The 26293-nt window shown below is 45.1% G+C and overlaps 1 protein-coding gene across 2 annotated transcripts in view; it reads right to left on the minus strand.

Moving 5' to 3' along the window:
* SEMA4G (semaphorin 4G) overlaps positions 1-26293 on the minus strand; it is a 662424-nt gene that overhangs the window by 81478 nt on the left and 554653 nt on the right. For both annotated transcript variants that reach the window (XM_078643647.1, XM_078643648.1), the window contains exons 11-12: positions 19666-19888; positions 7529-7644 (exon numbers count right to left, since the gene is read on the minus strand). In XM_078643647.1, the coding sequence (XP_078499773.1) occupies positions 7529-7644; positions 19666-19888 (339 nt within the window). The remainder of the gene's footprint in view (positions 1-7528; positions 7645-19665; positions 19889-26293) is intronic.

Below are 26293 nucleotides of genomic sequence, written 5' to 3' on the forward strand. Positions count from 1 at the left end.
GGGTTAAATCCATCATTTTCTGCTCACGATTCCACCCCAGTTTGGACCCAGCCATGTGCAAATCTTGCATATGCGAGTCTTGACCCTGCTCCCCATGGAAACAATCCAGCCCGAACTACCAGACCAGGCCCTCCCTGGACCGGAAACAAGCATCCTGAGACCGGTTTCGGGGTATCACCCCCTCATAAGCCAAGTTAGCATGGATGTAGTGGCACAGTGACCACGGACCCACGTCCTTCCTACTTATGCTGACTATAGCTACACAAAAAGATGATGGATGGAATGCTGAACACTGTCAAGCATTCACCCCAACTCACAGATCTGGGTTAAATCTATAATTTTATTGCTCTCCATGTCACCTCAGTTTGAACCCAGCCATATGCAAATCAGTCTTGACCCTGCATTCCATGGGAACAGTTCAACCTGAAGTGCCATTCTAGGTCCTCCCAGGACTGGAAACAAGCATCCTGAGACAGGTGTCGGGGTATCACCCCTCATAAGCCAAGTTAGCATGGATGTAGTGGCACAGTGACCACGGACCCACATCCTTCCTACTTAGGCTGACTATAGCTACACAAAAAGATGATGGATGGAATGCTGAACATTGTCAAGCATTCACCCCAACTCACAGATCTGGGTTAAATCTATAATTGTATTGCTCTCCATGTCACCTCAGTTTGAACCCAGCCATATGCAAATCAGTCTTGACCCTGTATTCCATGGGAACAGTTCAACCTGAAGTGCCATTCTAGGTCCTCCCAGGACTGGAAACAAGCATCCTGAGACAGGTGTCGGGGTATCACCCCTCATCAGCCAGGCTACCTTAAATCCAGTGTCACAGTGAGCAAGGGACCCATGTCTGGGCATACCCTTCCCACTGAGGGCAACTATAGCAACACAAGAAGATGATAGATGGAATTCTGAACTTTGTCAAACATTCAACCCCAGTCACAGATCTGGATTATATTCATTATTTTTTTGCTCACCATGGCACCTCAGTTTGGACCCAGCCATTTGCAAATCAGCCGTGACCCTGCTCCCATGAGAACGGTCCAGCCCGAACTGCCAGGCCAGGTCCTCGGAAACAAGCATCCTGAGACCAGTTTCGGGGTATCATCCCTCATCAGCAAGGCTAGCTTGAATCCATTGGCACAGTGAGCACGGAGCCCACCTCTGGGAATACACTTTTCACTTAGGGCAACTATAGCAACACGAAAATATGATGGATTGAAAGCTGAACATTGTCAAACATCCCCCCGCCCCCAGTCACAGATCTGGGTTAAAACTGTTTGTTCAACATGCCACCCCAGTTTGGACCCAGCCTTATGGAAATCAGTCTTGACCCTGCTCTCCATAAGAACAGTCCAGCCTGAAATGCCAGGTCAGGTCCTTCCGCCCTTAGCAACCACAAAGATCAATTGGGTTTTGTCTGTGTACATGTAAAATCTAGCACTGAATTGAGTTAGAAGTCAGGCTAAAGGATGCATGTAGATTATGAATAAGAGAGGATTTAGTATAGAACCTTGGTTAATACCACAATTGTTAGCTTTGGGTTTTGACTTTTAGGTGGTAAAGCCACCATTTTTTGGAGTCCGGACATATAGGATATTAACCTCTTCAATACATTGCCTGGAATGCCTATGGAACTAAACCTGCTACATAAGATGTGTGATCAATTGTGTCAAAGGCTGCTGAGACTTCTAATATGAACAAGGTGACCACTACTGTTTTGGTACTTCTACCCAAACTGAAACTTGCCTGGAAGGAAATGAGAATGCCATGTCCCTCGACATAAATTTGAATAAGAGAGTTGTTTCCAAGGAGTTTGGTCCAATAGGGGAGTAGCAATACAGGGGTAAAATTATTCAGGTCGTAAGGATCTAGAGAAGGTTTTTCGCCACTACTGTTTTTCAGGGAAGAATTGATGTTAAAGATTTACTCAGAATAAGACAGTAATTTGTAGTCAATCAGAGTACTAAAACTACAAAGTCATTTAGCAGGGCCAAGATTAATTGGAAAGCTCGAAGGGTGACTGACTACTCGTAATAACATCCATGTGAGATTCTTTTGAATTGAATTAATTTCAAGGTCACTCACACTAGAGGGACAGAGGTCTGAGGTGATCAACAGATCACAGATGGCCGGTTCTGGAATTCATTCAGCAGCAACTGTATCCCCTAAGGTTAGGTATACAGCTTAAGGATTACGTTGTATCACATACCATAAAGTGTCTACTACGGATGGGTGACATTTTCTAGTGAAAAGCAAAGTAAGTGAAAACCGACCTTTTTTAAAGTTCGGGGTTGATGAGGGCTAAAACAAACTGCCAATCAGAAGGGTTTAAATACAGAGATGCCTTCTGATTGGCTGATGGCAACCTTTTCTTTCCTTTCTTAATTAGATCAATAAAGTATCTTCCCCTTGCTTCTTTTACATTAGAATATTATGTAACAGTCCCTTCATCATAGGACTGTTAAAAAGCAATCGTTGAACCAAACATGAATTCCCACTTACACTACTGTAACTCTTCACAGCTAGATGTCCTGAATAGTCTGCTAGCCAGACTCCAACTTATCCAAAACATTTCAACTAGGGTACTACTAATTAAGCCTACGACCAAGTACTCCTGTATGTACTCATTTAAACACCCTCCATCTGCTGCCAGTAGCTAGAAGATCAATGTTCAAGGCTCTTCGCCTGTGCAAGCATTTTCTATAGAAGATAACCCTCTTTTGATTCTATAGCCTATCACCCCACTTATTTCAAGCTGAAGCCTGCCCATTTCTAAAGCCACTTTAGCAGTTATTCCTGTTATCAGGAGCGAATGTCACGGCAGGCGGTACTTTTCTTACTTGGCAGCCAAACACTGGATCTCTCTTCCGTCAGATCTGCAACTTGAAGCCATAATTTTTTATTCCTCAAAAAGCTTAAAAGGAGATGTTCCCACTACTGTACAGACCTGAGCTATTACAATCCGATCTTTAATGCCAGTAAGCCCTAAAAGCAATAACAGAATTCTTAACAATTTTTTTTATTTTTATTTAAATGGCAGCTAATCAGAATTGCTGAAGCAGCTTATTCACCATCATCCCTGTTCTTCATGACCCTTGCAATGACTGGCTCAGCTGGAGGCCAGTGATCTGCAGTAGTTCCCTGCAGTCCATTGATAACTGTGAGATATCGCGTGCCGTAATCCAATTTTTAATCCCTAGTGGGTAGAAGGGGGTTAGAGGAAAAAGTCAGATTCACTTCCTTAAAAATGAAAAAAACACTGTCTCGTCTTAGTGTCAACTACGCTTCACAACACTCCTACTCCTATTTTCAGGTAACTTACAACGTGTACATTTGTATTTCATTTTGAGATAAAAATCACTTTTCTTGCTGATGCCAATGCCACGCCCTCCATGCAACAGTTCATCGCTCCTCACTCCTGGGTGAACAGGTGCCCCTGGGGCACGAGTGAGGACGTGCATATCAGCCCTTTGGAAGTCAGTCATAACTTTGTTTTTCACCTGTGAGGCAGCTTGGGAATTTCAGGGTGAGCTGGATAGCGTGCTGATTGCCGGATGTGGATACCTGCTGCCTCTGCCTTTTCAGACTCTTTGGAAGCAGGGCTTGGTGCCACGGCCTGTGCCTCCTGTTTCCACATGAGATGGCACGCAGATAGTTGCCTCTCTACTAAGCAATGGCCGAGCTCGCTTGGCCGCCATGTTTTTGTTTAGTCTGAGGCCTCCCGACATCACTATCAAGGCTTCGTGCAGGCCAGAAACGTGAGGAAAACCAGATGCGATTAAACGTCATGGAGGCCATGAATATTTGGAGGAAAGAGACGGAAATTCTGAGTTATGCGAAGAATGACGAAGATTCTATCGAAGGCCACATGGTTGGCACAGGCCTAAAATGCCAGATCTATGTTCTAAACACCTCGAACGACACTTAAACTTCTCTTCAACACAAAAGCAATATTTAAACAAGCATTTGCATTAAGTTTGGACTGTGCAAACCTGTGACCTTTTCTTTCTTTGGTTTTTACAAACATATGCATTAGGCATTAAACGTTTAAAAACAATAAAAATACCACTATCTACAGATGGAGTACAGAGGTTTGTAAAAAAGTAAACAATGAACCATTGAAAAATAGCGTGCACTTGATTGCAAAAATGAAGTAAAAAATGCCCTACTGCAAAAATAAATAAAATCATAAAATTAAAATAAAAGCAGAAATTGGCCGAACAGCAATGGCTCTGAACAGGATTACTTTTTAGACATATGTGCACAAGGAAAATGTCACAGTGAAGAGAGTCGGGGGTTGGAGTGGGCTCTCTCGTTGTCCCATCCGGTATGCTTAGGTGGGCGGAAGAAAAATGTGAATGACAGTTGAACAGATCTCGCTCCCAGAACCTACACCTGTGCTTCGTGGACTATCGCTCTGCCTTTTATGAGGTACAGCATGATATTCCCTGGTGTAAGCTTCAGAGCCGACAAATCTCTCCAACACTTGTCAGAGCCATCCAACTACTGTACACTAATACTTGGACATGGGTAAGACAGGGCATTGGCACAACCGTTTCAAGAAAAATATAAATGAGTAACGGCCTGAAACAAGGATGTGTCCTTGCCCAGTTCCTGCTCAACTTGTACTTAGCAGAACTGACAACAATTTTTAATATAGTACATTTGCATGCCCCAAAGCTGTCCAGTTTCAACGCCTCCCACATGTTGTATGCCGACAACGTAGTACTGATCAGCCACACCAAAGTTGGCCTGCAAAGACTGATAAATGCCACAGCAATGTACACAGTAAAGCAAGGGCTCAAGTCAACCTCAATAAAACAAAATCAATGCTAGTCGGCACAAGAAGAAGCCCACCAACGTTTTACCTAGAAGGCTCAACCTTGGAATCAGTGACATAGTTCAAGTATCTGGGGGTAATCTTTGACTCAAGAGGCTAATTCACTGAGAACCATTGCTCGATTCTAAGAAAAAGTAATACCCTAATGACTGCTTTCTGTCCCTCAAGGAATACTTTAAAAGGCTTGCCCCTCCAAACATTATTACAAGTCATGGCCGCAAAACATGTTCCTTCAGTAGCGTATAGAGCAGAAGCTCTCAGGGTGGGAGCAGACAAAACACTTAATAATGCAGTTATTAGCACGTATTGGCAGATGTTTAGCCTCCCACGACATACTTCACCAGCCCAAATAAGATTATAATTTGGGTATGGAGGCAGAACTTTTCCAGCCTTAGCACCTATTTAAATACCTGTTATAGATTAAAAAACGAGTTGGGAGGCACACTAAGCAAAGTTCTGTGGAGTGCTGATCCGGGTAAAAGCCAGGCAAACGACTATATGAACCAGGCTCTAACAATATTTCAGACTGAGTGACTCTGGGTCGTAACACTCACTCAGGCTGCTTTCAACAGAGCCATCAATTCAGCAGCCAAGAAGTTTTCTTCCCTTACCGTCAAAGCCACGCTGACAAAAAGATCACATGCATGGACGACTATAGGCTCATATGGCCTACTGAAGCCATAACCGTACTTAGGAGAACTGTTTGGATTAAGGGCAAAGCTCAAGTTGCTGAGTTGCCGGCTGGGCAGTTTTAACACATTATGTAACCCCCACTGCCTGGCTCGGACAAACCACTGTGACCTCATGCCGGTTGTGCCAATAGGCAATGGAGGACATCGGCCACATTGTTTGCACATGCCCTGCATGGAAGACACAGCAGAAGGGACTTTTGAAATACCACTTTCTAATGTAATTCATACGTGACGACAGGCAATTATATTCTGTCTACAAGAAGAGGATCTTGTGCTCTGTGTGAATTTTTTGAAATTTATATCACTGGCAGAATAAAAACTGGCTAAGCAAGATTTGTAGTAACAGACACAATCAATCAGTCAATCAATCAATCAGGGGTTTGTGAAGCGCACTACTCACCCGTGAGGATCTCAAGGTGCTAAAAATCCATTTTTTATTGCTAATGTACTGATTGCTCTTTGCCTATCTTATCACAATTTGTTTAACCTATTAATGCACTAAGCACTCTTACTTAGTGAACCTTTAAAATCACGGATATAACTTTCATTGTTTGATGCTTGCACTTTGCACACTTTATCTTAGTACTGTGGCCCACTAGCACACCAAGCACTTTAATCTAGTGAGCCTTTAAGATCATGGATGCAAATGTGACTAATGACGCCCCCTGATAGCACTCTGTCCACCAAAAACTAGTACTGTATCCTGCCAAATGCACCAAGTACCTTAACTTAGTGAGCCTTAAGATCATGGTAACAATTTTTATCAAACTTTTTTTTTATGGCACACTGTCCACTTTAGCTCAGCATTTAATACACTTGCTAATGCACTTAACTAAGCACTTAAATCTGTAGACCCTTAAGACCACAGCCACATCGGTCTCCCTATCGAGCTCATGTTTACATCTTGACTTAACAACAGTATAGAGAGTTTCCGTAGATAGGGACAGGGTCACTGCGAGGAGTGCAGCAAGTACCCTAATATAGAGAGCCTTTAAGGCCATGGCTGTATCCCACACTGACTATGCTTTGGGTTGCACATTGCCCATTTTAGCTTAGCATTTCATAAATCGGCTAACGAAATCAAGCACTTTAATTTGATAACCCATAAGACTATGATTTTACTTGTTTCCCCATTCATGCATGTTCAAATGTTGATGTAACAAAAGTATGAACTAGTTCATGATAACTGCTGTTGATGGGACAGGGTTACCGGGACTGAGGAGTTAAAAACATATGGACAGTTGGACTTTTACTGCGGTCTTAAATAATGAAGCAATTGATTTTTATCTGTTTTAAATAACTGAACATTAAAGTTATTCATTCACTTGAACAGACCAATTGATAAAGAAGGTTGAATGCGAACTGTTGTATGTATATATATGTATGTGTTTTTATATTTTTTGGGGAAAACAAGAGGCTGAAAAGATAACTAAGAGTGTCTATGGGCAGACCTAAAAATATGAAAAATAAACATCAGAAAATCATATGTTTTATCATAGATTGTGCACCGCGCTGCATATACAGATACATTTTCTCGCTCTCTCACATTCTTGACCTTGCCTTCTTTTTTCTCACTATCTCTATTTCTGTCACCTTCGTACTTTTTTTTATCATAGTCTCTCTTTTATACTTTTTCTATATTTTTCCGATCGTATTCCTTCTCTCACCGTCTCTTTCTGCTACTTACACTCTCATGACTCCTTCTCTTATCCTCTTTCTCTCACATTTCTTATCCCCAAAATTGGTCTGTGTTTTTTCTTTGCCGTCTCTTTCTCTCTGTCACCGACTTGGCCTTTGAATTCAAGTTCTTATCACCTCCTGTCTTCACAGGTTCATAGGTTCTTGCATCACCACCTTATCCTTACCCAACTCTTGCTCTCGCGGTCTTACTCAATCTGTTGCAGTCTCTTAAACCCTCCTACACACGGTTTCTGGGTGCTCTTTGGATTACTTAAATATATAATTTGTGTGCCACTATGCGTACCTGTGCCTTTGAGATGACCAAAGTCTCCACTGGCTGGGGTTCCTTGAAAGCTTGGATCTCCTCGATAATGTGCACGAAGGAGCGGATCACCACTGCTTTGTGTATCCAGCCGTCACCTGCACAATCACATTCCAAGACAAGGTCAAATAAGCAAAATGAACATGAAACAACCAAGCAGAGTACTCTGAGAGACAAGCATATACTGATGATCAGATTTTATAATTACACTTTTATCAATTTCTACTTAGAAATCAATTGTTAAATGATGCTTCACAACCCAAGAGGAACACAACCACATTCATCAACTCCCTTCATAAAAATAGCCTTGTGCAGCAGGTGCATTTCACATCCGCGGGGCAGGTTGAGATGGGAACTGATTGATTGGCAGTTCACATAGAGTAGACAGTGACACTCTGATAAAAACCACTAGCAAATTTGAAGAAATGATGTCCTGAGCTCAACTAGGAACATATTTTGACTCAATATCAATTGACACTGAGAGAATATTTCCTACCATCTATCCTTATACCTTATACTGAGCGGAGTAGGACAGAGAGACATGTAAAATGAAGAAGTCTGTACAAAGGAACCAATTTAAGCATCACTTTGATCAATCAATGAAATATCAAAAATACCAGCCACCGATAATTTTCATACTCTATGAAAAGACAATGTTTAGATTCCAGTATAAAATCTCAAACCAAAAACTCTTTTATCAGGTTCCGTCTTCTGTATATACCCTTTCTGCAATTTGAAGGGTCATGGAACAACGTAACTAAACAATTGATAGGGAACCTATTTTCTCCCGTAAAGAATCTATAGAACTTGTGCATATGCCCTAAACTACTCGATGCTTGAAAGAAATACTTAAGACCAATTTTAGAGTTTACCACATCAAAACAGTAGCTGAAGCAATGCCATTTTGCTTTATGGGCAGGACTTAAAAAATGACAGGAGCGCACCATGAAAGTTTGGGCTATCGCCGAGGTTATATTAAAGTCTCTTATTTGAGAGAATGTTGTTCTCTTGATGAATTCACTTAAGTAATTTGTTAAATTTAGGTATGTACTGATACATACAAGGAAAATTTAATTGCAATTCTTTAACAAGTTTGTTACTCAGACATTGTAAAAGTTTTTTTGACAACTGTTTTACAAATAATAAAGCGACCTGATTATAGTTTTCCTTTTCAGTAACTTATTTTTTTTATTATTCAAGTAAATGGTTTAAAAAAACAAATGCAATAAAGAATTTTCATACTCGCTCCTCTGAAACACTGATACATTTTTCAACCATTTAGCAGTTTCTTCCGCAGCCTAAGTGTAGGAGTTTTGGTCTCTGTCCCGAGCCTATTGGGATCCACTGTTGCGGATAGAATATTGTTTTTGCAGGTACTCTAAGGACATATTGTGCACGGTGAATGGGCACACATCGAACACAACAAAAAAAGCCATAGTTTGACTTTTTTTCCACCATGCCACTTGAGAAAGAAAGCAGCCATATGCAAATTACCCCTGGTCCTCCTCCAGTAGGAGAAATCCAACCCCCAAACTGCCGGGACAGGTCCCCTCAGAATGGGAGCACACACAAGAAACCCCATTCAGCTTTCAACCTGTTTGGGTCTCGTCTGTAGAGTGTAGCTTGAGTCCTACAGCACCGTGAGCGTGGGGCCCACATGTAGGTATCCCTCTTGAATTGAAGAAAACAAAAAGGCGATGAGAGGAATGCTTCAATTAAACTCATATATTCAGTTAATCTCAGGCAGTGATAATTACTTTTTTCCCCCCAGTAAGCCACCCCAGACAGGAGCCAATTATATGCAAATCAGTCTTGATCCTGCTCCAATAGAAAATGTTCAGCCCAACCTGCCAGGACAGATCACCTCTGAACAACAACACTAGCAACCTTAGACCTGTTTTAGTCTATGAAGGTCTCATTATTAGCGTGTAGGGCTTAAATGTTCTGAGGGTTGCATTGTTCCTGTTCAGAGGAGACCTGCCTTGGTAATTTGGGATGACCGTACCTTTTGGATCAGAATCACGGCTGACATGCTTATGGCTTGTATCAGTCTAAGGGGGGTGGTGGGAAAAATTATTTTATTGATTGTGGCTGGAGTAATTATCAGTGGCTCAATTAATTTAAGTAATCCATCCACCGCATTTTTGATTTCCTCAGTGCAATGCCCTAAGTGCCAAAGGTATGCAGAGACATGGTTCCCTGGCTCATTGTACTGGTACCATACCAAGACACAAATACATTGTGTACCAACTACACAGTAGCAATAAATAATTTGAAAACAAACCACACACAGCATATCAGAAGGACATTCGAGGGAAAAATATCTGGTCTTCCGGCAGATACCGAAATACTTTGGAAGATTCACAAATGGACATGATAAGTTCAATACACTAAAAGCTGTGGATATCATTTACTTCCTGCATCCGTACTTTGAAAACTTTTCCTTTTTTTCTGGCCTTATATGCCTAAAAAGATACTAGTATATCAGGTAAGTAGATTATTTCTTCTGGCTGGCCATGTTCTTCAAATCCAAGGAAACGTGATCATACTTTCTCCAGTGATAGAAGCTAAAACAAACCAGAATTGGTTTTATGTTTAACATCATCCATTGTGTAGCCAGTGATTTCTGCAGAGATGGGATTATTTTACTTGTTTAACTCATCTGTAGTCTTGGTGGGGCTTTAGATCCCTGCGAGATCTCCTTACCAGTGTTAGTTCACCTTTTGTCCCAGGACATCCTGAGACCTTTGTAAGATTCTCTTACTTTTTGGAGCTGGTCTGAACCAGAGGATAACAGCAGCAGGTGCGTCATGCAGAAGATTAGCTGGGATTTATGTAAACACAGACATGTACACTGAAATAAGGCATATAAAACTAAGAAGAATGACAACCTACTACAGGCCCACTGCCAAAATATACTTCTTGGGCAGGCAGAGCAAGAGAACTGCCTCTAAACAACTATCAATATTCTATCCATATTCTTCAAAAACACTAACATCTGGCCTTAATTGGGTTCTGCCCCAGATGTTGCATTGAGTCATCAATGATCACCATCCGAGATTACCTCAAATCAACGTTTGAAAAGAACTGGGCGATCTGCACTTACTACTTAGCCTTTCTATGGCATATGGACATGGTCCACCATGCCACAATAACATGCACACTAAAGGTACTTGGGGCCGGTTGAACACGGCATTTTTGCGGTCGCAAATGCTCCCACAAGAATAGCACTTGCAAAGTATTAAACCTATTTTAGAAGTCAAACATTTTTCCGACTCCTAAAATGGGTTTAGGAACAGATAAGGAATCCCTATTTGGAAGGGGCGTTTTGTATGTGTCTCTTCCAAGTATCAATCGTTACCCATGTGTATCAATGGTTTAGAACTAAAATGTGTATCAATGGTTTAGAACTAAAATAATAGAGGAACCATTGAAAGGTTACCTACCCCCAAGTTGGGATACCAACCCATTCACAAGGGACCATTCCATAGATGCTCGAGGCACTTTCTGTGCACTGCAAAAAACTACACACACGCCAGAAAAAAAACAGTAATAAAAGTTACTAGTGGCATATTTTTTAACAAGTACTGTGGCTGAGAAGACAGTACTGACTCGTCAGAAATAAAACAAATTTTGACAATGACAATTGTTTTGGTCTTTGCAAAGTGAAAGAGTTTTACCAAACTGTTTTACCACACAACAAGAGTACTGAATGGACAGTTTTCAAAAAAGAGACAAAGGTTTGGTTTCATTTGATGAAATATATAACAGTTGACAGGATTTGTTTTCTTCTCTCTCTTTCTTTCTCGCCTCTTCCTTTGCTGTACGTTTAGTCCTATGCATGCTGTTATGTACAGAGTTTGAGTTGTTCTTTAAGACACATATTAGTCCTCTCTTAGACAAAGATAAATGTTTACAATATGTTTCTGTTTGTAGAAGACCCGTTGATGCTCTGTAGTTCACAGAAAATGCTTACGCTTGGCTCATCTACAACCCAACTCCTGGCCCATTCACCAAGAGCTGATGAGAAGAAGCAACAATGTAAGCAAGCAGCGTTTACATGGGAGAGCAGGCTTACTCCGCAGATTGAAGGGTGGGTCAAGGACCTAGTGTATTGTCGAGAAAATTTGGAACTGTTTACCGAAGAACTATCTGTAACATCTAGCCCTAAGGACATCTGAGAACCGTTAAGGCAATACTTATCACTCCCAAGCCCAAACGAATAACACATCATCCTGTTGAATATTTGTAATGCTGTATTAATATACTACTCTGATTGTGCATATAATAGGCTATGTAATGACCTCTACACTGATGTGTAACGTGTATTATAATCACAGATGATATGTTTAAAATGGCTGTTTTGGGTATTTTTGCATTTTGATTGCACTGCCCTGTGTGGCAGCGATATCTTTGTTTATTATGAAAATCCAATTAAGAGAATGAAAAAAAAACAACAATGTAAGCAAACATTGGCAAAGGCAGTAGGTACTCACTTCAAAAGACCGAGCTTTTGGCTTAATCAATGCTTTGTGACACTATCATGGGAATATATGAATCAAGACACATGGGCACGCAAGGACACCACAATACCGCACATGTACCTGTCAAAGCTACATCCGTGTCAGAGGTTTTCGCTGCTGACAGGAGCTGGGCTCTGCCTGTGCTCTGCTGGGCTGTCCGCTCTCTGAGTGTGGCTTACAGCACACAACAGTGCGATGGGGCAGCCTATTACCCAAGGGTCTAGTGAAGCGTTCCATGCTGTTGTGTCAAATTGACTTCTCCGTGCTACGTGCTTTGGAACGTAGGGACGCCTCCATGGAACGGTGCTTCGGCAGCTGTCATCATATAGAAATAGGAATCACGGGCTAGAGGGCTGACATATAGAGAAACAGGGCATACGCATTGAAATGGATAAAATCATAATCTGCTTGGGGGCCATGCTGGGACGTCAAATGTCAAAGGCAGTCAGTAGCCTCAGTCGAATGATTTTCAGCTCCTAACATGTTGCTCCTGACTGTTCACTTCACTGTTTCCTTCTAATATGGTCCTTTACAATATCTCTGTTTCTATTTCCCTTACTTACCCCTGGATTTCAAGTATATCCAACAATTTTGATTTTTTGTGAAAAAGACCTTGGCGTTTTGGTCTGCTGTGATGCTTGGATTGTCATTTTGACCTGATCTGTTCATGTTTAGACCATCAACGTGTTCAGGCTCCAGTGTTCATAGTTCTTTTTTCCCCTGATGCGAGACGTGGGTCCTTTTTCCTCTTTTGTTCGTGTTACTGGTGCAAGACTTTGTCCCTTTTCTTGGTGCAACTTTCTCCTTTCTCCTTGTGCAAGATTTGTCCCATCTTTAACAACTATACTGTGTTTTTCTCCTTAGTATGTTAGACTCCTGTTTTTTTGGTCATCAAGTCTCTCCTTCCACCATTTTCTTCGGCGATATTGACAAATTCTTTGGGTAAGAGATGTGCGTCTGGGATGGGGATTAGCGGGTGTTAGATGTAACAATTTAGTAGTGCATTCTATTCTCATTGTTGTTCCTTATCGTGTCAGATTACCTCAGGCACCCATTTGTACAACATTCTGAAGCAGCAGTGTCAGCATGAAAGACTACAAACCCAGGACCCGAATTACACAAGCTGCACCATCAGTTTGCTGAGAGACGTGTTACTGGTCGTCAATGACCTGACACTAGAGCAGAGGTCTTCAAACTGTGGGGCGCGCCCTCCTGGGGGGGCGCGATGGGTTCCCAGGGGGGCGCAGATGCCTCTTCAAGTATATGTAAATGAAGAAAGCGATGGGTGTCGCTTCCTTCAGGCATTGCTCACGTGCTAGTCATTGAGTGGGAGGGCAGGAGGAATTGGGGGGTAGGGGGGATAGACTCGTCTTGAACCCATAAGCAGAGGAGACGGATTGCAACTCTGAATGGGCTGAGAATGGGTGTTTACACAGCAGTCTACGGCACATTTCAGGACTAAGAGGTCACAATGGTGCTGTTGCACCAGCAAAGAAGCACAAGTATTCTTTTAACGAACATTGATAAAATCACAAATCAATGTCCGAGTATCTGCATTTCTTCCTTTCACACCGGCAGTGACAGTTTAAATGCTCCGAACAATTAGTGTTGATTAAGTGAAGGTCGAAGGAATCAAACATGATTGCCGACACAATGTGCCGACACCAACTTTGTCACAGGAAGCTGTGGATGAACTTGACTCCGACTTCACAGTGGAGGAAGTCCAAGGAGCCATAAACATGATACACTCCGGGAAAGCAATGGGCCCCAACGGTGTCCCGATTGAATGGTGCAAAGTGATGTTGGATACGATGAGCCCGCACCTGTTAGCTATGTACGAAGACAGTTTAGCCAGGGGGGTGTTGCCCCATGATCAGCGACAGGCCACTATTGTGGCGATCCCGAAACCTGGCAAACTGCCCGAAGACTGCGGATCCTACCACCCGATTTCACTCCTCAATATAGAGGCCAAAATATTAGCAAAACTCCTGGCCACCAGGTTGATGCCACACCTCGCCCAGCTCATCCACCCGGACCAATCAGGCTTCATGCCACACAGAAGCACGGCATTGAACCTCCGGAGAGTCCATGGTGCAATAGCCCGAGCCTCATTGTTGACTGCACCGACGGCCATTCTATCCTTGGATGCCAGGATGGCATTTGATATGGTGGAATGGGGCTACCTCCTCGCGGTGCTGGCTCATATGGGCTTTGGTCCGAACTATATAGCCTGGGTGCGGCTTTTATATACCGATCCAGTGGCGCGAGTGACGGCAAATGGACATATTTCCCGTGAGAAACCACTGAGCAGAGGAACGAGGCAGGGATGCCCGCTCTCGCCGTTACTCTTTGCTCTAGTCCTTGAACCGCTGGCGGTGGTACTTAGAGCCACTCCAATGCTGAGGGGGATCGCGTGGGGAAACGACTGGGAAGACAGAGTTTCCCTCTACGCTGATGACATGTTGATATACCTCACGGACCCCGAAGACGGGATACCAGTACTACTGACACTGTGTGAGGCACACGGACGGACATCGGGCTATATGATAAATTGGACCAAATCTGTCATGTACGTGCTGAGGGGTCCTTCCCACACATTACCGGCTGACTGCCCCTTGCAAACGGCGGGCTCATCCTTTAAGTATTTGGGTATACACGTCACGCGTGACGCTACAGTTTTCTACACGAAAAACTTACTGCCTCCATTGACTAGACTGAAGGGAGACGTCAGGCATTGGAAGACCCTTCCACTGACGTTGTTAGGTAGAGCGGCGCTATTCAAAATGCTGGCGCTGCCTCGATTCTTGTATGTACTAGAGAATGCCCCTAGCGTAGTGCCCGCAAGTTATATCCGACAGGTGACGGCGGTGGTGAACAGCCTGTTGTGGGACGAGCGCCCACCACGAATAGCGCTTGTAAAGCTCACTAGAGGCTGGTATGATGGAGGGATAGCCCTGCCTCACATGCAACTGTACTATTGGGCGGCACAACTGAAAGTCGTTAATCAATGGCTTCATGCCCCACAGAACGACCCGGCTTACATGGCGGACAGACATCAACTAGGAATGCCGTCTTGCTCGCGCCGCTGTATCATAGAGGGAAGGCGAATAAGCTCATAGGGCCGACCAAACACACAGTGACTCTCTGGCACAGCGCACAGGCGAAGCTTAAATGGAGGGGAGTCATAACGAAAATGACGCCCTTATGGGACACCAGGGCGCTTGGTAGCCTGAGACAGTCCAAAGGGTTCGATGCTTGGGACTCCATAGGTATATCTACGGTGGGAGACATGTGGGCGGAGGGTGGTGTGGTCCCGTTTACACAACTACAACAGACCTATCAACTAGGCCCCACCGAAACATATCGCTATATCCAAATTCGGCACGCACTCATGACTGCAATACCAACGGGGACCACGGTTCCGGAGTCATCGCCGTTAGAAGACAGACTGCTAACAGAGTTCATGCAGATGGGCGCCACTTCCCTCACATACCGTAAGATATTACATAATCTGCCGGACCCCTTACTTAAATTGCGGGAGAAGTGGGTAGGGGAGCTGGGTGACATGGACGAAACTGAATGGAATGAGGCGCTAGCTTCCCCTAGAGAGGCGGGCATCTCAGCAAGGTTCCGCTTGGTCCAACTGAAGGTCTTACACCGCATATACTTCACTAGGACTACCCTATATAAATTACACAGAGCTGATAACCCGCACTGCCTGAGAGGATGTGGTGGGGAGGGTACCTTCCTGCATACATTGCGGACTACTGGAGGCGTATAGTACGCACCATCTCGCAGACGCTTGCCACGACACTGGTGCCAGATCCCCGTATGGCCTTACAACATGTATGGGGACCGACAGACCTCACACGCCCGGGGAGGGTATGGACGACGGTGGGGTGCATGGTAGCGAAGCGGGATATAGCACAGAAGTGGGGGGTAGTGGAGACACCTACACTAGGCCAGTGGTGCAAGAACATGGATGTGATTATGGTGACTGAAAGGGCGGTGTACAAAAAGAGGGCTAACCCGCGTAAATGGAATGCCGTCTGGACACCCTGGAACAAATACCGGGGAGACATATGTGACCCTCTAACAGAAGATGACATGGACAGTTCAGATGGGGAAGATTCGGATGAATGAAGGTGATGACTGTGGCCTTAGGGGACTCCTTAGCGAGTTTGTATGATGGGGCGGACTTCTGAGAGGGCATACCTGCACAAAAATCTAACACGAGGGAAAGAGCATAACCGCCGGAGAGCAGGTCATATGTGCAGGGCGAAGCTATTGATTGTTCTTCATTATACTGTATCAAGAGTTTTAGTTCGGTTCATAAAATACAAAAGTGAGAGGCGCTGATACTCAATAATGGTATTTCTTTGACTGTATGGACTACTCCGATATAGTCGCTGCCGGACCGCTGGTTGTCAGCTGAATAGCTGTGTGACATACTGCATACCATATGACTGAAATGTAGCCGGCCTCCGGGTTGTAGGCGAACTGACTGTACTAACGGTAAATGTTAATAAAACTCTTACGAACCAAAAAAAAAAAAACATGATTGCCGAAAGCACACTCCGAGGCACGTGAGTGCCAAGGGTGGTGGGGTCCTCTCGTACGACGACTGATGTGGATTTGGTGCGAATTTATCCACACTCTGAATGATAGTTGAAAAATAGATTTAAATTTGCTGTTTATCTCTAATCAACTAATATTTTGTGGGTGGTTTCTTGCAAAAATCCCTGTAACCTGTGAAGCAAAGGTGTCTGCGCAGCAATGTAAGTGACAGTGAGTCCATTTCATGTAGGCGAGCCTTTCCTTTGTATTGTGCCGTGGGGCTGCCTTTCTTTCTGGCTCTCTCTCTCTCTCTTTTCTCTTGGTCGCTGCTGGTACAGCCCATCACTAAACCCCAGTGGCTCACTTTGTCCTGGCCATGTCTCTTTCTAGCTCCAAAGTAAAGGTGACAATAATGCTTCTGCCCTGAGTATAACCTTAACGATTACAATACTTGCTGATACCATTAGAGGATGCATCTTGTTCCCCCTCTTTGAGAATACAGAACATAAATCTTACTTATATCCTTGGGAATTGTGTTGTACCTCATGAACCATACAACCAGGCAGCTCTAAGAAATGCTATGTGCTCAAAATAGTTTGTATGGAAAACTCTTCTTTAGCATTATCTTTATCAACCATGAAATACGCAAATACCAGTTTCTTGAATATGAGATCTCTAATACATGCTTCATACTAAGGATTCCTCATAAGTGGACATCGTATCTACCAACCTATCTGGATAATATTTGCATTTCAAAAGAGTACACTCAAAATCATTACTCTGCAAACCAATATTGTGAGAACATTAGCATCTGAAGGATGAAAATAGCTCTCTTTGTCTCTGCTCAACCAGTGGGCAACATAAATGGTTTCAAGCCACTATCTCTCACGGTCGCCCTTGCCCATATTTCACCACAGAGGGGTACCTTTTGTTTTTCTGAATTACCAATGCCCACACAATGAATCCTATAAGCACACAACTCCAGCTTGTCAATAGCACAGACTCATTTCGCCTTCATCTTTAGTCGGCATTAGATCCATAGTTTCCTACAAACTGGTGACAGCTTGTGTATTGTAACCCCAGGATGGGATCACATTATTCATGAATGCATAGCTAGAAGAAACAAACTATATCTTCAGGACCAAAAAAGGTAATAGTTCAGTTCATCTAAACCAGAGGTCTTCAAACTGTGAGGCGCGCCCCCCTGGGGGGGCGCCGATGGGTTCCCAGGGGGGCGCAGATGCCTCTTCAAGTATATGTAAATGAAGATGGCCTGGAAGTGCAGGGATGTTTATTTGCTGCATTTCCAGGCTGTCTTCATTTACATTTAAGACTGTGTACCTTTAAAAAAAAGGGCATGGTAGCGTATTTTCCTTTCTTGCGTTAGGACCGAGGTGATGGTCCGTCAAGGTGGGGAAGAGGTAAAAAATTCAGAGGCTATTGTCTGCTACTCAGGACTGCATTTATGATTAGTGCAGCAGGTGTGGTTGCATTGGGGGTCCAAGAGTGTGAGGGCCTTATAACACCCCAATTATGGGGAGAAGTATGTTTGGGATAATACATGTTTTTGTTTGATGCATTTGCTGTTTTATAAATCTCATAGTGCGGTTTGTAAGCTATAGAAAAAGTACGCCTGAAAGTATGTCATAAGCCCGCCCCCGGCATGCAGCCATGTCCCTCCTGCTACCCCAATCCTTGCCATAAATTGTGGAGGGGGGCCCGACCTCAAAACATTTTACTTAGGGGGGGCTCTGAGCAAAAAAGTTTGAAGACCTCTGCACTAGAGGATATTGGTCTCTTGGCATAAACAACATTTCAGATTGTGATGTGTGTGCGCATGAGTATTGAAACGTGCGAGCACGACACATGACAGCCAACATTCATTTACTATTCTGACTTTCAGGACGGTCATCTTAGAATAATTAATTAAAGTTTCAAAAAAAGGAAAAGTGTGCGCAAGTGTGTGCGAAGCCGAAGGAAGGATGCGGCATGGCAGTACAATGCAATTGCATGGCCCTAATAAAAAAATAAATTAACAAACCATACAAAAATATTCTAACATTGAGCGGGACAGGGAGCTTTGGAGGTGGTGGGAAGGGAAGAGGTGGGAAGAGACAAGAGCACATGCACTCCCAAAGAGTACTCAATAGCAAATAGAAATGTGTCCTTTCAGGCATGCAGTCGAAGGACACAACTCATCTAAACAGAACACTGCGAGGCTGGAATGCTCCTGTGCCAGACAAACTCCAGAGGAAAGCCAGGAAATCAAGAGCAGATACCTGAGTAGACAAAAAAGCTATCCAATCATGAGCAAGGAGCTGATCCAAAGCCCAGTCTAAGGGCCCGATTAGGATCGCGGTGAATCCGCATCCTCCGGGCCGGCGGAAGCCACTGCCGGCCCGGAGGATGCGGATTCACCGCTGCGGACACAGAAAAGACCCCCCGCGAGATTAGGATCGCTGGGGGGTCATTTTTCCGTCCGCCGCTTTTCCGCCGCGTTCGCCTTCCGACCGCAGCGGAAAAGCTCTAATATGGTGGCGGTGTCTATCAGACACCGCCAGCCATATTATGATGCCGGCGGAGACATGCTTTTCCACGGCAGGTTTTCCGCCGTAGAAAAGCATGTGGAGTTTGAGTATGGGGGCCCGTTGCGGGCCCCCAGGGGTGTTGGGGGGTGCACATGGGGGGGTACCTATGGTACCCCCCTGCCTTTGCATGCACGAAGCGGCAGGCACCACGCGGTGCCTGCCGCTTCGTGCATACAAAGGTAAACATGCACATTTAACCTTGCGACGGGTGCTGCATCCTGGCGGTCACATCCTAATTCCAAGGGAGGGAACGCCGCAGCCCCTGCGGATGGTCCCTCCACCTCGGGGGTGGCGGACGGACGCTGGTCCGTCCGCCATCCTAATCGGGCCCTATGTACGTGCTATGTATGCGAACCAACAGGCCTTGCCAACAGACAGCTTTAGTTTTCTGTAGCCAAGTCTTAAAAACCAGGAGAACTTTTTCTCAGAAATGGAAACATTGGCCACGTACCTGTTCCAATGTACAGCACGTCATAGTCCTGTCCATCCAGTGCGGTAACTCTGTCCACTGCAATCTTGGTGTAGATCACCTTGTTCTTAATGAGAATGGGCGTCTCTCCCACTGGCTTCACCTCGTTATACATCAATGGATGGGTTTTCACAAATGTAAGCACAACATCTGGGAGGTCCAAGGATGAGTTGTAGCCTTCTTCACGGAGCTTATTAGTGATACACTGTGCAAAGAGAAGGGGGTATGTCATTTTCATTTCAATTGGGCTACCGGACTTCTTTGCAACTTTACATCTCAGATTCTCTTCATAGACTAATTACTAAAAAATGTGGCGGATTGGTTCTCGTATTCAAAAAATCGAATTACTGGTATACCTTGAAGCATACGGAATGCAGAACAGCAGCAGAAGGCCAGGCAAGGCCTCGGACATAGGAGCATTTACATTTTTGCTTTATTTTATCTTTCAAGCCATAGAAATAAAGGGCCTAATTTAAGTTTTGGCAGGCGGAGTAAAGGCAGATAGGGAGGCGGAGGACTTTCCGGCCACCACCATGCCTTTGCTCCGCCAGCCAAACTTAGAGATGTCCGCCAGACCTGCGGATATCGCTGTATTTTTGCAAGAACTACCGACAGAGCAGTTTCTTTCAATGTTGGATAAGTCTGATGGATGGCTCTAACTAACATGAAGGGAGCAATCAGAAAGTTTTCCATTTCTAAAAAACATATTCCCATGGTGTTGGGATCATTTTTAATGTCCCTATGACAGCCAGCAATAAAAGTCATCCGACCACCCACTTTAAATTGTGTGGGCGGTCAGATGGCTTCCCTTCGACCACCCTTACTCTGTTGGGCCATCAGAGGCGTACTTAGTGACAGAGTTTCATCATCGAAATACTGTTTGTCTCCCTAGCTCTAAATCGTGTGGGCTGACCGAGAGTTTGGCAGAGAGGATACTCTGTTGCCATTGCAATAGAGTACCCTCTCTGCCAAACTGTAATTCGCAGGCAGGCAGGCAGGCAGGCAGGCAGGCAGGCAGGCAGGCAGGCAGGCAGGCAGGCAGGCAGGCAGGCAGGCAGGCAGGCAGTCAGGCAGTCAGTCAGTCAGTCAGTCAGTCAGTCAGTCAGTCAGTCAGTCAGTCAGTCAGTCAGTCAGTCAGTCAGTCAGTCAGTCAGTCAGTCAGTCAGTCAGTCAGTCAGTCAGTCAGTCAGTCAGTCAGTCAGTCAGTCAGTCAGTCAGTCAGTCAGTCAGTCAGTCAGTCAGTCAGTCAGTCAGTCAGTCAGTCAGTCAGTCAGTCAGTCAGTCAGTCAGTCAGTCAGTCAGTCAGTCAGTCACTCTCTCTCTCTCTCTCTCTCTCTCTCTCTCTCTCTCTCTCTCTCTCTCTCTCTCTCTCTCTCTCTCTCTCTCTCTCTCTCTCTCTCTCTCTCTCTCTCTCTCTCTCTCTCTCTCTCTCTCTCTCTCTCTATATATATATATATATATATATATATATATATATATATATATATATATATATTACACGTCTATTGGTGTCCTTTGTGCCATAGCAAGGTATTGCTATGGTGCCTTAAATCAGGCGGGGGAGCGGCCTGACAGTTTGGCAGAGAGGGTACTCTGTCTTCATTGAAGTACCCTCTCTGCCAAATTCTACATTGGGCCCAAGGTTAATTTGCCAGTTGGTATATTTGTATGCCCTCGCTACTTATATATGCCATTAGTAATAAATGCTATTGTGTGGGGCACTCTTAAGAACTATATTACATGTAGGGAGGTGTCCTTTGCATTCATCAGTGTGCCATGCACTCTCTCATGTACCCAGAGTTCTCACATGCTCAATTTCTTTTTTACGTGAAAAATGGAGCTGGAATATCCATGTATGACATGCTATTGCTAAGGTGCCACATGGGAATAAAAGGCAATTTGGAGCTCGAGCCATAGGAACCTTTACCAGTGCAACATTTTTCCTGATCTACTTCACTCTGTTGAGTACAAACAGTGGCAGAAAAGGACCCTCGGGAGAACAGTCATTAGATGATGTATAATGTATGAAAAAAGTTTTAGAACCATCTGAAAAAAGCAAACTTTTAAAAACATGTATTCCTCATTCATATTTATTGCACTAGTTCCACACCCAGTGATCTTCAGCAGTTACCGTTACACTGCCTTCCCCGCCACACTCACGTTTCACCAACCGCTGTTTAACTTGCACCACCCACTCCTTTGGTGTCCGACCCAATGCTCTCCAAGACATTTGTTGCACCTAAACATGTTTATTCCTAAGTCTCACCCTGGTTCATCATCTTGCGACATTAGTTCCCCTGTAGTTCTGTTCCACAAGCTGCTGACAGCTCCAAAAATCCACCAATATTTCCTACTTGGGTGCCCACCACTGCCTAGCTCTAGTCATTTCTAGTCATCACAATGCTGGCTGACTCACCTGTACTAGTTTCCCTGTTAGTCGCTGCTCTGTAGCCTCAGTTTTTCATCACTTTGGGTAGATTGCCGTTGGGGACACTATGACTTTTTTTCTTTCCATTTGAAATATTCTTTTTTGCCCCGTAAGACCCACCTGTCATGTGACCTATTGAATAATTTCAGTCTAGTATCATGCGATACTGCATTATAGTTAGTGGCTGTACACAAAATGGGACAGGACCAGGTTAGGCAGGATGAAATTGGGTTGTACGCCAAGACTGACCTCGGAATGCAGCGTTACATGGTATATAATGAGTCTGAGGTTATGCTGTATGAATAAGAAACATTATTCTTTAAAGAGATCATACCATACGACATCTGGACTACCAAGGGTTCACTGCAGTGAAAGAATTAGGACATTTTCTCTGTATTAATGCTTGAGGAAACTGAGAAGTTTAAGATGGCAGACAGCATAGTGGATCTGGAATGTAATGTGTTTCTAACTCCTAGGTTACTGTTGTGGCTTCGGAAACAGGCATTCAAGATGGTGCCTTGCATGGCACACGCCGATCACAGGGAATAATCTATAGACTACCCCAATAGTAAGGAACAATTGAGAAGCATCTTCATTACAAAATGCGGAATGACTGAGGATCATTCATGAAGGGAGTTACAATATTGAGATAATTAATTATTTTGATATCATTTCAGATGTATTACTCGAGAATAATTGAGAAGTGTAAGATGGCGGAAAATAGAGTGGCTCTGGGACATATTGTTTGGGATGCGGTCTCCGGGGGTGCCATTAGGTGATTTGCCAGAGGTGCGCTTTGACGAAGGTGTGACTTCAAGCCCCTCTACACCTGCAGATCATGAGGCAAAATTCTACCTAAACTAAAATACTACGTGTCAGTGATTAAACGTATGTATCACGTGTTAGGTGTATACACAGTAGGTGTGCACCTCATTAATTCCTAATTATAGGTTTGCTTAGGAGTGGCAGACACAGGGCTGGTCCTCGTGTGGTCCTGAAGAAGAGCTCTGAGGGGAGAGCTCGAAACATGTCGACCCAGTACAATGGACTCTATACTCATTTTAGTTAGACTTTCCCCATTATTAACCCCTGATTTTAGTCATACCAACTAGGGTCAGGAATAAAATATTAGCCCACTAATTAGGTAATTTTAACTTTTTGTTTTTCCACTTTCACTGCACTACACATTTTCAACAACTTAGTGCTCCTACGCAGTTCCGCAAGTCGCAGTACGCCTCAATCCACAGCAGATTGAGAGGACCCCACTGATGAAGCACTCCACCTAGGTGAAACCCTCGTGGGTAAGGGGACTCTAGAAAATAATTTTTCTTTCTGGAAAGAAGATTTTCATACATGTTCAGTGAAAACCCTCTTCTTCCTCCACGGTTAGGTTTTTATTCTGGTATTTCAGATTTTGTGAAACTGTATTGACCTCTGGGTTACTGTCTGAACCTTGTGGCTACTTACACAGGCATTCAAGATGGTGTCTTGCACGTCACATACCAACTTCAGGGAGTCATTTACCGTAAGAGCCATGGGTTTTACTCTGTTTTGCCGAACAGTATTGGAGAAACTTGATGAATTTTGGATCTTGTTATTGGGATGTAGACTTTTACACCCAAGAGTGTTCACGATACGTTATGTGGGTAAGGGAAAGTATGAATGTTTGACGTGAGTAGTCTATGTTAAATATGGTAATTCTTCCAATTTTCTCGAAAGTTGGATTCAGAACGTGATTTAAAATTAGGTGATAAATACACCCTGTGTGTGATGAAGCAGTGATGTAATGACTTTTAATGGTGTGGTTCCGGGCTGGGTATATTCTATGCAGTGTAATTTATCTTCTACGCAGCTTCCTTTTTAGGTCGAGGGACCTATAAGCTGCGAAGCAGCTTCCGGTCCGGAGATCTTATGTTTTGGAGTAGGGCACTTTAGACCCGCCTCTCAGCTCCGTTCGCTTCCATTGGCTGGCTGCCTAAACAGAGGCCAGCCATTGGAAGAGAAGGGAGTCACTCCAAACAAGCCACGTCTTTTTCGGATTTGGGGGCGTAAGTTTTGCTGTTCTTTAGACAGTGACGTCGTCCGTCACTCAGGACAGCAAAACACGCCCCCAAATCCGAAAAATGTAGGAAGCTTGAGGCCGCCATTTTGCTGCTGGTAAGGTAGGCTGCTCGTTTCTTTTCCCCACTGTTCCGTTGATTTTCCTTTGTCTCCTTCTTGCTATTTCCCTGCAGACTCCCACCTCCCTACTCCCTTTCGCTCTCACCCGTCCTCCCAGTCCGTAGGTCCCTGCTCCGGCAGGCTCCCTCTCGGCGCTTCTAGTCCTGCGCACTCCTCTCCCCTGTAACCTCCCACCTCCCTGCACTCTCACTCCCAGCTCGCCTCCATCCAGTCTCCCTCCTCCCTCTACCCTCCCGTCCCCAGCAGTCTCTCATAGCGCTTCTGGAAACGAGTGATTACTGCTGCTAAGGAAGTGCTTCTTGCTATCTCGGCGCTTCTCGTCCTGCGCGCTCCAGAGTTGTCTCCCCCCTGCCCCTGTCTTTGCTAACCTCGGCACCAGGCGGGAGAGTGGTCTCCCCCCTGTCTTTGCTCACCTCGGCACCGGACGAGAGAGTGGTCTCCCCCCTGCCCCTATCTTTGCTAACCTCGGCACCAGTCTTTGCTCACCTCGATACCGGGTGGGAGAGTGGTCTCCCCCCTGTCTTTGCTAGCCTCGGCACAGGGTGGGAGAGTGGTCTCCCCCCGTCTTTGCTCACCTCAGTACCGGACGGGAGAGTGGTCCCCCCCCGTCTTTGCTCACCTCGGTACCGGACAGGAGAGTGGTCTCCCCCCTGTCTTTGCTCACCTCAGCACACGGCAGGAGAGTTTCTCCGGGTCTCGCTCTCCCCTGGCTCCTCCCACTCTCTCGGTGCCGGTCTCTCTGTTTCTCCCCTGCCCGCTCCCTCCCCGTTACTCCGAGTAGTGAGAGTATGACTACTTTTCCTTGGCTTGGTGAATATGTATGATACGACCCTCCCCCTCACACACATCCCTTAGTTCTAAGTGATACCGCCTCACCCGCAGGGACTCCCTATTCCCCCAGCCTTCAATTCAGCTGAAAGTGTTGATCTCCAAGGTTTGCAGCGCCTTGAAGCCCGTGGGAGCACAAGCAGAAGAGGCCGCGGCTCGGGAAGAATTGGCCGCCACAGGTCCCTGAGACTCCGGGGTCGGAGCGCATGACGCAGCAGCTAGCGCTTTGAAGCCGGTGATGCCTAGAGCTCCCTTCAAGCAGGGAGCACGAGCCGCTGCAGCTCCTTGAAGCCCTTGCAGTCTATAAAATATAAGCCGCGGCAGCTTCTTGAAGCAGCTTGCGGGCGAGAGGCAGGGCTGGCGTTTGTCGTGGGCGAGTTGAGTTCAGGCCCAAGGCGCCAATGTTCAGAAGGGTGCACGGTCCTGTAGACAGCAGCGTCCCTTTGACTAGACTCAAATTATTCCGACTAATCTGCTTTTCGTCATTTTTAGTTGCAGCAGGTGCCGTTTTATACCTGCTTACACCCCCCCTCCTTTCCCTTCCCATCTCCTTTTCATCTCTCTGGCCACACACCAACACCGGCCTGTCACACCACCAACAACGTGGCACGAGTGTGATCGACCTCTGCTGTGAATGAATACGGGAATGTTTGGGAGTGGTGAGAAGTTTGTGCTTGGAGGCCAGTCAGTCACTGCCGAGATGTGGGACTGACCTGTGAACACACAATGCACCGCCTTCTGCTTCGTTTTATTCACCAGCTGTCACAAGAGCGACACATTTCTATCAGCCCCGGGCCCTCCCTATCCAAGCAAAGGCCGCTCTGGCTCCTAGCGCCAAGCAGGGAGAGCACGTCGCTAAAGCTCCTTCCAGCCGGTGCTGCAGAAATAGCCCAGGCCACTGAGGCTCCTCGAAGATCGTGCACAGGCCGCGCAACTCGTTCAAGCCTATGCTGACCCGAGGGCACAGACAGTACAGCGCCTTGAAGCCAGACAGAGAACACAGGCAGCTGCTACCCATTGAATCCATTACTGCCTATTACTCAAATCGCCTGCCACCGCCGGGCAGCACAGGTCGCTGAAACCCCTTTAAGCCCTTGCTACCAGGAGAGCACAAACCACTACAGCTCATTGAAGCCCTTGCTGTCTAAAGTGCTTTCCCGCCTAGAAATCGCC

This window comes from Lissotriton helveticus, chromosome 5_1, assembly GCF_964261635.1.
Source record: "Lissotriton helveticus chromosome 5_1, aLisHel1.1, whole genome shotgun sequence".
Classification (NCBI taxonomy): domain Eukaryota; kingdom Metazoa; phylum Chordata; class Amphibia; order Caudata; family Salamandridae; genus Lissotriton; species Lissotriton helveticus.